This window comes from Lepisma saccharinum, chromosome 20 (genome assembly GCF_977018435.1).
Source record: "Lepisma saccharinum chromosome 20, izLepSacc3.1, whole genome shotgun sequence".
In the NCBI taxonomy this organism is placed as follows: Eukaryota; Metazoa; Arthropoda; class Insecta; order Zygentoma; family Lepismatidae; genus Lepisma; species Lepisma saccharinum.
Window position 1 is genome coordinate 67,183,484 of NC_139248.1, and position 14,066 is coordinate 67,197,549.

A 14,066-nucleotide genomic window follows, 5' to 3' on the forward strand; every position below is an offset into this window, starting at 1 on the left:
TAGTTTTCCTTATCTCAATTTCGTAAAATTCACTTGATCGCCAATTATATGTAATAACTTAAATCAACATTTTAAAGAACAAGAAAGCTTCTACTGTTCTTCTACAGCAAAGAAATGAAACTGATCTTACATAATTTTCTTTAGAATGTCTGTAGTTCGTCGACGTACAGAGCAATGTATGTAAATTCTAACTTTGACGTTTCTAAGCTGGTCGCGCTAGCCGTTTCCCCCTCTGTACCGCTCGCGCTCAACCCCGCCCCCCCCCCCTCCACGGCCCTTTTTTCTTTCACAATCGGCCGGTCTTCCAAGAAAACCGCATGCTGAGAGCTAGGAAAAGAAAAAAGAATTCAGGGAAAGGTTTTGGGGGGAATCAATGGTTTGGGCGATGCTTGTAAACAGTTCTTCACTACGCTATATCCTAATACTAAATCACGATGGGGTTGTAGTGCAATGACAACAGTGAAGAACGGGGGATTTCTCCAGTATATTGTTCACGAATGGGAAGGGCTGGTTACACAGACTCAAGTACACCTTTACAAAAGGTTTGTCTGCAAAAGAAAAATTGTGCCAAATTATAACTTTTTTTTTGTGAGAACACGAAAGTCCATTACCAAGGGATTTTTTTAGGGGGAAGGTGACTTTACTCAAAGTTTTTAGGTAAATATTGTGTAAATTCTATCTGGTGGTGGATTATCAACCAGTAACGCAAATTAATGACTTTTTAGCTGTCGATCATAAATAAGTTCAATGAACGTTCATTGTCAGTTTGAGATATTTCTGAGGGTCAATGGTAAAAAATACTTGATGGAAATAGTGCTATTTTTAAACATTTTGAACGTCCGTTCAACTTAATTTCGAATTTGGCTCCTTTCATGATTTGTAAGTAGGGGGATAAAATATATTTACTTAATACTTTACTGCGTTATTTTATCACCAATTACATATATATATATATATATATATATATATATATATATATATATATATATTACAGTCAGACCCAAAGAAGTCACAACATAAGATAGTTCTGTGTCATCATATACAAAAATACTTTTAGGCATAGGTCTTATGTAAAATAAAATACATTAATTATATGTTGTTTTTTTCTTTTCCAAAGACATTATTTAGTTGAATAATATGACAGACTTACTATTGATAATGACCATACAAAACACACCATAGAAATTTCATTCACTTTCAACTTTCTGGGGCCGGCCACCGTGGGGGAGTGGTTAGCACATCGCGCTACGACGCCAGGGGTCCCGGGTTCGAATTCCGGCTTGGCCGCGGATGTTTGTGAGTGTCCATTCATCAATTTCATCATATCATCACTTATTCCCTTCTTCGCAAATTGGCTAAAAGTGGCACAAAAAGCGAAGTAAAATAAAGCAAATCAATCAACTTTCTGGATATACGACAAATAACACTATTTCTGTATAAGGAATTTTAGGCGTGCTCAGATCCTCCGATTATGGGGAGCAAGGGCCTTGATAAGAGTTCAGCTGACGAAATAAAGCCTTCATTCCATCTCACTGTTTTTATTACATTGATGGGAACAAAACAGGGTCGTGTGTGTCCCGACGCATCTAAAATCACTTTATTAGATGAATTTCAACTTCAGTGGCACCATTGTTCTCTGCTGGCGCTTTATTTTCCATCTCTGCTGTTCAAAGACTATTGTACGTATAAACGTGGTTTAGTACCGCAAATTCAAAAGAACTACACATAATTTATTCATGTGCAATATATGGGCAATTTATTCTGCAGACACATACAGATAATACAACTAAAGAATAAAATATGTGGAGGTGTTAATAAGAAATTTGCTAGTGGGAGAGTCCAATTACATAGGAAGTAATACACTACCCTTTCCTTACGTAGTTACTTGGAACTTTCGTAGGTTTGAAAATAGTATTTACTTTTATTTCTATAAAAGCATAATGTTGTTTAAGAACTGTTATTAGATTCTTCTGCACTAAATTTCTAAGTGAGGCTATTAAGGGGCAACTTCTCCCTTCCCCCCCCCCCATTTACTCACCGTATGCAAAGAGTGTGAATACTTTTTTGCTGAAATGGGAAAGTGAACCACAGCAAGAAACTAATAATATACGTCTGTTTTTATGAACAGCTGCAGAATTACCTACAAACTTGTTGAAATTCACAGTTTTGCTAGCTTGTACTCATTGGACGAAATACATACAGCCAGGGACGGCGCTACAAGGAGGTTAGGGGGGATGAAACCCCAACAACAGATATAAGCTCCCTGTAGCCCCCAGATTTTTATAGTACGGTAGACGCCTTTCGATCGAAAATTAAAGAAGTAGAAGCTATCTTACGTAATATTTTCCATTATAAAACTTCCCTTAGGGCAAGGCCATTGCTATGTTCAAGTACATTTCCTGCTTTTATAAGATCGCAAGATTATTGCAACGTGTTGTACGTAAAATCGTGGTTGGAGGTGGCAGCTGCAGATCTGCATGGATCAACAACGGACATTGATTATTTAATACGTACTAAGTAATTGTTAAATCACAAGTCTCCAAACTTGCCAAAAAAATTTACAGATACTCTGCTGCCTATCTGGTAGGTGGATGTGTTCAGAGGCTGTGGGATTGCTGTTTGGTTGTTGGAGGGTCAAACGATGATAATACGATGCCTACGAAGTTAAATGATAACAATTATTATCCTATGTAAATCATGTCACTATTTTTGGAGCGAGTGTTAAAAATTAATTTTTATAAGTTGGAGGATGTTACCAATTGTATTGTGAAGGTAGCACTGAGAGAACAAACATATTTTCAGTGCAAATTCACCTACACTAGGAGACAAAAGCATTGACTATCAATATCATTGACATAAATCAATGGATACAGTTGCAGCTCTCGCACTGGGCAGATGTGATTAGTAGTGAAAATAACTACCAATAGTTTTATATATGTTTCACATCTGATTCTTCTCCATGGAATAGAAATTGGCCACTCGGCATAAATTATTTTCCAACGTCATAAATAATAATTTATTAACATGAAGACCTAGGCTTACAAGGAATAAAACTGCCCAAGCTTGCTGATTTTTGCACTAAATTGCAATGTTTAGTTGCACAGAGGCTAATCGGGACAAAACCTACAGCCTATAGTGGAATCCGAGCCACTTAATTAAATGTCCCTAACCGTGGATCGAACTCGTGACCCGTCGATTACAAAGCATCATTATTACCGCTAACCGAGGCGGGAAGGTTCACTCATAATCTTTCTAATTATTAACATTTAAGAGTTAGTTAGTTTCTTTAGTCTTTTAATTCCTTAATGTCGTATTTTTGCCTCTCGGATGTTTTCAATAACGATGTAACGATGAAAGGATTGAGAAAACATCGCTGACAATTATGTTCATTGCAAATACTCGAATGACAAACTACAATCAGAAAAGCTGCCCCCCGTGGCGGAGTGATTCAGTTCTTTTTCACATGCATGCTCGGATCCGGAGAGATAGTTCGCAACTATGAATAAGAGGAGTGTACAGTTAACAGAATCAAGCATATCTGGAAACTAGTAAGCTGCGTGAAAACTGACATACGTGTATTTCAGGATAACTATGATAGATATGAACAAGAAACTGTATTAGCCTTATCTGCGGATGTTTGAAAAGTCCTGTAGTAAATTCACAAATTCGTTCCGGTTCAATATGAGTAATATGCATTGGCTGTAAATAGTTTTAATTGTATCAAAAATGCTAAAAGTACACATTTTACTAACTACACGACTTTCCCAATGATCCCAAATGGCTAACTTGGATTGATATTCATGTGCATTAGCACTGGCCTCCGTGGTGAAGTGGTTAGCACATCCGGGAGTTCGAATCCCGGCATGGATGCTCTTTGTGAGTGTCCGTTCATCAGTTTCATCATACAATTCATCCTCAGGCGGAGCACAAAGCATGACGCCTTAGGTTGTAAGACACGTTTTTATTACGTTAAGAAAAGAACGAACATCAAAATCATCTCACCTAGGATAATTCACCAACTGCAGAAAACACAATAGAATGTCTTCCGCCTGTTCTGCACATGTGTCGCAACAGGGTGAATAGCTATGCACTACTACAAAACATCGTCATTATTTCCCTAGTTTACAGCACCATACGGGAGAGATATCCTGCTACTCGATGTTATAAACTATTCCATATATGTTGGTCAGAGGCGTGCGCACGGGCGGGGGGGGGGGGGTTGATTGCCCCCTAATCACGGACGTTCGCAGATTTTTCCACAAAGGGACAAGAAAGGTATTTTTTCATTGGGCATATTACCCCGATACTAGTACTGTCCTCTCAAAAAACACCACTTGAATTTGAAATTATCGCATTCCTGCGTCCCCATTACATAATAATTAATGTAAATTACTATGACTGAAATCTAATTATACTTGTGAAATATATACTTTTAGGTTGACCTTCGTTTTCAAGGTGTGGTCATCCTTGCCCCCCTTCCAGACGTTCCATGCCCCTATATTATTATACTTTCACCTAGAAATTTAGTGGAGAGCAATATTGTCGATGTTATTAAACAATATTATACTCTAAAAGGAAATGGCGCAACCACAATGGGAGAGGGGGCATTGCTTATGCCTTTTTCCAACCTTGGACGGAAATCATTGAAGTAAAAGAAAGCAAGACTAGCAGAATCTCCTAGTAGCAGGACAAAAGGATACTCAAGACGGAATTAGTTTTCACGTCCATCTTCATTATTTCTTCCAGACGGTCAGGATCACTTGCAGAGGGTTACAGAGGGACAATTGTCCCCTCGACTTTAAATTTTATACAAATAAAAATACTTTTCTTAAAATTTTCTTTCTCGCTTCGCTCGGGGTACCTGCTTTTCTTGCAGTCTTGTCAACTTCCGAGCCGTAGCTAGGAAGTAGCGGGAGTTGGCACTGGGCGCCGAACAATCTGATTGAGAAAAATTGTAAAAAAGAATGCCATGCCGTCCCATGCGCCCTATTAAATCAATACTGTTTTCAACTTTCAAAAATTTGGATCGAAAAATTTTCTTGCTCGCTTCGCTCGCAGTTTCTTTTCTCCAATACATTGTAAATTACCAGAAAGAAAGTAAGAACGAATAAGTAATTCATACAGTTGCTGCTATAACAGTTTGGTTTGGAGGAAAACGAGCGCTCACATTTCAGAGACAATCTATATAAATTTTGCTGTTGGTTTGTTAAGGGGCGGATGAATAGATTACGTAATGTATTTAAATAATATGTTAATACCTAGGTATATATATATATAATATACACACTCGCGCGCGCAAACACACACACATATATATATCACATCAATGCAAAAAACTAAAACAGTGAGATAAAATGAGGTTTTTCTTTGCCGATCTGACTTAATTTTCAAGGTTTTTGCTCCCCCCCTTATCAGAGGATCTGCGCACGCCTATGATGTTGGTACCTTCTTCTAATAATAAAAACAAGTTAAAATAACAGTAATATTAAATTAATAATATTAAAATATTAATTAATATTGTTATCACATGAATGGGGAAAGATGGCATAAGAATAGGAATATAACAGCACGTATTCATTATCTAGCTCATGAATAGTTAAGATCGCTTCAATTTGTATAAAAACAACTGACCTGGCAAGGTGATTGTGAAACAGATAAGGAATTGAATATTTATTGAATAACGAAAAAGGATGCTAGATCCATTTGACGAAAAGTAAAGCTCTTAATTTAATATTTAAGCATATTACTTAGGTAGTGGTGTGTATAAATCTTCTTTGATACAGTCATCCAAAGTTGTATGACCCCAATGTAATCCTTCCCTTACAATAAGTTTGACGGAAATACACCTATCTCGATTATACGACAGATGCTAAACAAAACAAGCATATTTACATAATTTAATTTTAGTAAGTCTCTCGTGGAAGATTCGGACTCCCTGGACACCCCGCCTCCCCTAAATAGTCCTTGGCTCTATTACATGTAAGTTGTATTGCGATGTTCGTCAATGTGTGTTTTTCTTCTTTCAGACACTCGGAACATGTGTTGTCCTGTCACAGAAACCCTCTCGGCTCGGAGTTATAAACGTTCGGGCTCAAAAGAAAGGTCTATTATGGTCAGAGCCTGACCTTCCCCGCGGGGGGGGGGGGGGGGAGTAGCGGACAGGGAACCTTGTCTTCTGTTTCTTTCGACACAGCAACCCTCCCACCAGTAAAGTCTCAAACGGTCTACCATGCAATGGATTTGCGTTCGAAGGGGGAAATGGAATCAATATTGGCAAGACTAGGAAGAAAATTTGACATCTGTCCGGTGCGTTTTTCGAGTGACGCTGATACGGGCTCTTAAATGAGGATATAATGGATATAATGGTATTGATATTATTGTTGATATAGGACACGGAATAACCATTGTTTTGTTAATGTATTAGCGCAGTTGACGTGTTTCATAAATCCCAACATGTCTTGGATCACTCATTTTCATTTGATTGATTGGTTGATTTGTTTTATTTTACATCGGGATTAGTGAAAAGGGGCAGAAAAGCGAAGATGAGGATGATTGATATGATGAAATTAATGAAGGGACACTCACAAAGAACACCCATGCCCATGCAGGATACGAACTCGGGACCCCCTTGTAATTTTCATTTCAGTTTGTATTTCAACCTCTTGTTCTAGTCAATAAGGGTTAGGCTCTAAAGAAATCTTACATCAGAACAATAGCCTCGTATATCCAACATTATATAAGACAGAAAAAAAGGGTTCTTTATCGCATTGAAACTAATATTTCCTAGTATCTTGTACTTACTAACTCGGATCTTGGTTCGAATAATTGGAAGCTATTTATATGCACGTTACAGATAAGACAATTAAGTAAAGGAAAATCTGTAAGTATGCGATTGTTGCTTTTCAGATAGGAAAATCAACCTTCCGGCAAGTTAAGTTTATAATGCTCAACCTTTCGATCTAATTTTGCCCTTGTACGTAATTCTTTTCTATGATCTTCATGACATTTGTCAGGAGATACGTAGCTATACACACCTATTTCACTTGATATGCGCAGATTTTGAGATGATATAAATATAATCTCTTTGATTAGCTGTTAGTTTAGAATCAGACTTATATACTTATTCTGAAGTATGATAAGATACTACGCAACATGCAAATCTATTTAAAATCTCATGCTAACTAGACTTTGGACATTTTGGAAACTGTAAACAACATGTTAATGCAGTTTAAGCACTATTTGAGGAATCTTCATATATTTCCTATGAGCACGTAACGCGTTACCATATTTGGATATCAGATAATGTATTTAATTCTTCAGGATTCCTTCGACCTCATATTTCTTGTTCTTTGTGAAATAACTTGTAATTAAGACAATCGGTTAGTGAAATGTTAAATACTTATCATTACCGTTTGAACTAACAAGACCATAACATTATTTCAATCAATGTCAATTGGCCTCCCCGATGACGTAGTGATAATGAGTTCAGGGTTCGATCCCGGCGAAGGAATAATGATTCGGATCCCACTTTAAACTCTAGGCCCAGTCTTCGTGAGCTTATCTGAGCATAAAATGGACTTAAACTTCGTGTTACATGTGCGTTAATACTTAGTATTTTTAGTAACAATATTAACTCCTAACTATATTGCACAACGGCGACTGTCTTAGTTATATTGTACGCAAAGTTTGTATTGAGTCCATCTTACGTATATACATGACAAGTGGACAGTGGGATTGGTACTGAAACAGAACCCGTAACTCTTTAACTACAAGGCATTATCTTGGACTATTACGTTATCTGGGAGATCTAGTTAGCTCAAAATCGTTTGGTAGATTTAGGGCCGGTTTTTCAAAGCCCAGTTATTCTTTCTGTTAACTATCTGCCAGTTGAAGATAATCGCCACTCTTAACCAGCATCGGTTTTTTTTAATGTGAAAGTAACTGGCAGTTAGCAAATCCTAAGTTTGTACTCCAAAATACAGTAGTATGTTGGTAATGCTGAAGCGCGGGAAAATGGGGAATCGATTTGCGCTCCATCTATTACTATAGTTTCAAACCGCGTCGATTGGCACATAGCCTGGCGTATAAATATAGAACTACAAGCGCCCCGCGCTCGAAAGCACGGCACGTTATTGTATAGGAAATGATTGAAACAATGGCTGCGTATCCATTCTGTATGCTTACGAGACAAATTAACGAAGCAAGCACTACAGATTTGGCTTTCCTTGTAATAAACGTCAATTCCATGTGGGGGGAAATGCTGTTATGAGGTGCAAGCGCAGATACTTTCTTGTAGAAGAACTCGAAAGTCGAAACTGTTGATATAAACACTATTAATATGTGTTTGTACATTTGACTGCATGCTTTGTACCTCTGTATGCATGTTTGTTGAGCGAACAAAGAACATGTTAGTGAGCATGCTTTGCAGGTGAAGTTCTAAAAATATGAAGGTACGAGTAAAAATAATTAAAAAATCTACTGTAATATTTTTCCGAGAATATCATTCAACAATAAAGCATGAATTAAGGCAACACACGTAATAAATAATTGAAAAAAAAAAGATTCGTGACCGGACTCGAACTAATATTACAAGACACAACACGCTCCGCAAGATGGAGCCGCTAACCACTGCACCAAATTACCGTTTGGAGATTATCCAGCCTGGAAGAAGGGATATCCTTGTCACAAATTCTCCAACACGACCTCGCCAAGCGAATTCTTGCAAGTACGCTGCTTAGTTTCATTATTTTTATGGACATTGGTAAGCTCTACCAAACGAAACAAGTCTTCTTCTGTACCAATTTAACATTTTTATGAATCATATCTTGTTTAATCTGACAGTGAAGTTGCGAGTGTAGAACTTTGATAGCTGCACGAGGCAGCCATGTTGCTTCGAAACTTCCAGTTAAGCTGATAACTGCAAGAAGAAGATAATCGCCACCAGAGTTCCAATTAAGAGCTAACTGTACATTGTAAACCGAAATTTTCACAAACTTAAAGTTACGTGCTAACATGAACCTTAACTGTATATTGAAAAAACGGTCCTTAACCTAGCAGGGATCAAGTGCAGGAATTGGCATTACACATTTGCCGAATAAAGAAAAATGAAGCTGTATTAAGAATAAGGCAATGAATGTTTGATCATTTAACACTGATCATTTAAACACTGGTGTCCTGAAATTACTGAAAGGCCGGTATATACAGGATGTTGTGGTGAAATATCGACAAACGTTCGCGAGAAACATGAATATCAGTGGCAACAGTGAATCTGTGGTACGTCGTTGCATATATAAGGATAGAAAATACCATATTTGAGGTCGAATAGTATGAAACGAGATCTTAAGGAGAAACACATAACTGATAAAAGTTGCTAGTCTTAATATCTGCCAAGATTAAAGGTGGCTAAATGTTCCAGAAAGCGAGGCTAGATTTGTACAAGGAGGTTTATACTCTGTGATCACTGGCATACGCAGGATTTCTTTTGGGGAGGGGCTCAAATTGTAAAGGTGAATAGTATAGAGCTACTTTATAGGGAGAAGGCATAAAAATAAGATATTTCGTATCTTTCTAACTTACCACTCTCAAAAATGGAAATCGACGGTCATTTTAAGAGAGAGTTGCATTTACCAGTGTGGTTTCTCCCGAGTTCTTCACTGTTTTTCTTTTATGTTTGATTTTCTCAAAATCTCGTTGGGGCTGTAGCCCCATACGCCCCCTCTGCGTACGCCACTGTCTGTGACTTTATTGATATGATTCTGTCAAGCAATGATGTACATGTTGTGTAGTTGTAAGAGATTGTTACAAAATAAAAATTGAACTACATGTTCTTGAATACACACTTCATTTATAAAATAGGCCGAGTCTGCTGCCACGCGCGTGTCAGGAGTAAGAATAAGCGTCAAATTTGCTCCTGCCACGTAATTCGTCTGCTAAAATCGAGAAAAATGCAAGTTTATGAGTAGTGGGAATCAATGTACAGGTAATTTAGAACTTTTTTTTTTACAAACCATTTAGAGATATTATTTTAATGCTAACAGAACCTAACCTAACTACGATAGCATTTAGGTTTAATATTAGAAGAATGCTAAGGGACCTAATCTTAAAACATTTTTGTGTAAGTAATCGCTAAAACTTCACAGTATGTGTTACAGACGTATTTGAATTTCAATTTAAAATTTTGGGTGCGTCAGCACTTAGGCTATTTTGCACCCGTCACTTTATACGGGGTCCAGCCCTTACCAGAACTAAAATAACAGCTGTAATGTCGTGCCGTAACTAAAATCTTAAAACATTCCGACTTCAGTTAAAAGCTGAGGCTGTAAAGAGGCACTCAGCACACATAGGGACAAAAAACAGGACAGCACACACAATTATACTGGTCATAAAGCCAGTCGCCAGACCCTCGTTCGTCTGCTAAATGCAGTCCAGGGTGTACTACGTGGAAGTGAGGTTGACAATTGGGGTGTTACAGACGTAATTGCATACAAAGCATGATTGAATCACGATAAAATAAAGAGCGAATCTACTGCCACGCGCATGTCTCTTTTGAGGTTACAGCAGAAAAAGAACGTGGCAGCAGACACTACCTATAAAATATTAATTTCTTAGATCTGTACAACATCTAGACCATTGCTTGACAAAATCATGGTAGTGATTGCTGTTCAACAGTTTTAAGTAATCCGATTGGCTGACGTGACGTCATTAGTGTGAGATTAGGTTAGTTAGAAGAAGAAGTGTTGTGGTTATAATTCCAACCCAGAATCATATCAACAAAGTCACAGAATATAAACCTGTTCAAATTTGGCCTTGCTACCTAGGATATTTAGCCAACTTTAATCTTGACAATGTTCTATGACGGTGCTGTACGGCTACACAGTGTAGATTATCGAAAACTCATCTACTTACAATTGTGATGGTTGATGCCAACTGTCTGAAGGACATCGGCAGCCATGTCAGCTTTCTGCCTGGCGTAGTCGTAGCGATTGGCGTCGAGGTTCACGCGGACATAGCGGAATGGCTCGGTGACGCACAGAGTCCCCATGTTCTCGATCGCGATGTCATGGATCGTCTGCAGCGCCCTCTCCCGCCGCTGGAAGTCGGTACTATCCTGCAAGACAAACAAGAAACACACTGTCAACTTTTCTACTGCTTTCGTTATGTTCAGCGCTTGTACTTCTGCATGTAAATTACAAGGGAGAGTCACATGACAACCTTAATTTGTTTTTGTTTCTTATCCAGTAGGCTTTTTCATAAATAATAGAATTATCTCGGCTCTTAACACAGTAGAATTTATTAATGATAGGATATCATATGCAGTTTTACAGGGTAGGTGGTGTAAAATTATTTTAATAAACGTACATGCATCAACGGAAGATAAAGATGATAATACTAAAGATGATTTTTATGCAGAGTTAGAACAGATCTTTGATAAATTTTCTCACAGATTGGCAAAGAAGAGACATTTAAACCCACGATAAGAGAAAGCATACTAGTATAATTGACGTTCGTACACATAGAGGTGCTGACTGTGCCAGTGACCATTATTTAGTAATTGCTAAATTAAGGGAAAGACTCTCAGTGTTAAATCATAAGCAACAAAATCTAAAAGTTCTAAAATTTGATACAGGAAAGTTTACTGATGAAAGAATTAAGAAAGATTACCAAATTAAACTGTCAAATAGATTTGATGTTTTGCAGGATTTAAATGATGAAAATATAAATGAAACAGACGTAAATAAGAATTGGGAGCACATACGTAATGCAATAGAATCAGCAGCTAAAGAAAGTATAGGATACCATACACCAAGAAAAAGTAAGCCATGGTTTGATAATGAATGTCATAATCTAATAGAAATAAGAAATCAGGCTACACTTAGGTGGTTAAATAACTCTGATGATACAAATCTAAGCAATTATAATAGAATAAAGCGAGAAGTTAACCGAACGTTTAGAAGTAAAAAAAAGAGATTACTTGAAAAGCAAAATCAACGAAATTGAAACAAACAGCAAAAATAAAAATATCAGAGATTTATATAAAGGTGTAAATGAGTTTAGAAAGGGGTGGCAACCTAAAGCAAACTTGATAAAAGATAAAGACTGTGATTTTCTAGCTGACCCAAGCAATATTCTAAATAGATGGAAGAACTACTTTAATGACCTTTTAAATGTTCATGTAGGAGATAAATCAGAAGTAAATGAAATACACACAGCAGAACCTTTAGTTCCAGAACCTGACTTGATGGAATTTAAAGATGCCATCAAAAAGACTAAAGAATAACAAAGCACCTGGCATTGATTTAATACCAGCTGAGTTAATTAAATATGGTGGAAATTCGTTAATATGTCAAATTCATAAATTAATTTGTTTAATATGGAATAAAGAAGAAATCCCTCAAAAGTGGAAAGAATCCATAATTGTTCCTGTGTTTAAAAAAGTTGATAAAATGAACTGCAATAATTACCGTGGAATTTCTCTACTCTCAACAACATATAAAATATTATCTAACATTCTTTAAACAAGACTAACCCCATATGCTAATGAAATTATAGGTAATTATCAATGTGGATTTAAACGTAACAGATCAACTACAGATCAAATTTTTCACATTAGACAGACACTTGAAAAAAGTGGGAATATAATCAAAATATCCATCAGCTATTCATACGTAGATTTAAAAAAAGCATATGATTCGGTCAAAAGAGATAAATTATATAATATATTAATCGAGTTTGGAATACCTAAGAAGATTGTTAGTATGATAAAAGTATGCGCCAGTGAAACAGAAAGAAAAATTCGTGTGGGTATTAATGTGTCTGACAAATTTACAATTCATGATGGGTTAAAACAAGGAGATGTATTATCTCCATTGCTCTTTAATTTTGCCTTAGAATATGATGTTAGGAAGGTAAAAGAAACTAACGAAGGACTAAAATTAAACGGTGTGACTCAGTTGTTAGCATATGCAGATGATGAAGACTTATTAGGGGATGATATAAATACAATTAAGAATAATGCTAAGATATTTTTCAAAACTGCTAAAGAGAAAACTAAATATATGCTTACAGGCCGAAACCAAGTGTTAGGTAATAATCAAAATCTAATTATTGATAACAACTCGTTTGAACCAGTTTCCAAATTCAAATACTTAGGAGTAATATTAACAAATGAAAATTATATTATAGAGGAAATAAAAAGTAGGCTTAATTCAGGAAATGCATGTTCCTTCTCTCTTCATAAACTTTTGTCTTCTCGTTTAATATCTTAGAAACTAAAAGTTAAAATATACAAAACAGTAATTTTGCCTGTAGTATTATATGGGTGTGAAACTTGGCCCCTTACACCGAAAGAGGAACATAAATTGAGAGTATTGGAAAATAAGATCCTTAGGAAAATCTTTGGACCTAAAAGGGATGAGGAGACAGGTGAGTGGAGAAGGTTACATAATTTAGAACTACATAATTTGTATTCATGTCCAGATATTATTGGAATAATTAAATCAAGAAGACTTAGGTGGGCAAGCCATGTGGCACGAATGGGAGAGGAAAGAGGAGAATACAGGATTCTTGTTGGGAAACCTGATGGTAAGAGACCACTGGGAAGACCAAGACGAAGATGGAGGGACAACGTTGAGATGGACCTAAAGGATATCGGTAGGGATGGAAAAGCGTATATAGATCTTGCTCAAGATAGTGACAGATGGAAGAACTGTGTTGCTGCAACCATGAACCTTCGGGTCTAAGAAGGCTAGAGAGTTAGTTTATCCAGTAGATTTCTGTATGTAGGGTTGCACAAGTGGGCTACATTTTAGCACAGACTAATTGATCTACATATATTTTCAACTTTGAGTTAGTGTCTGTATGAAGAATATGGCTTTGGGGTCAACGTGCAGTTACTTATGATTGATTGATTAAGTTAGTGTCTTAAGTCCACTTGAGGGACCCTTCCCGAAGGTGTAGTACTAGTGTCGTCGCCTTGTAATTAAGAGGTTCCGGGTTCGATTCCACATTGAACTGTAGGTCTAGTCTCGATTAGTACTGTGCATTAAGTGAACTTAATTGATTGAATT

General features: G+C 36.8%; 1 protein-coding gene across 1 annotated transcript in view; it reads right to left on the reverse strand.

Annotated features, from left to right (window-relative positions):
• The window catches only part of LOC146003312 (putative G-protein coupled receptor CG31760), an 822,492-nt gene that overhangs the window by 140,720 nt on the left and 667,706 nt on the right, over positions 1 to 14,066 (reverse strand). Inside the window, exon 4 of the mRNA XM_083141570.1 lies at positions 10,906 to 11,107. Coding sequence (XP_082997696.1) covers positions 10,906 to 11,107 — 202 coding nt within the window. The remainder of the gene's footprint in view (positions 1 to 10,905; positions 11,108 to 14,066) is intronic.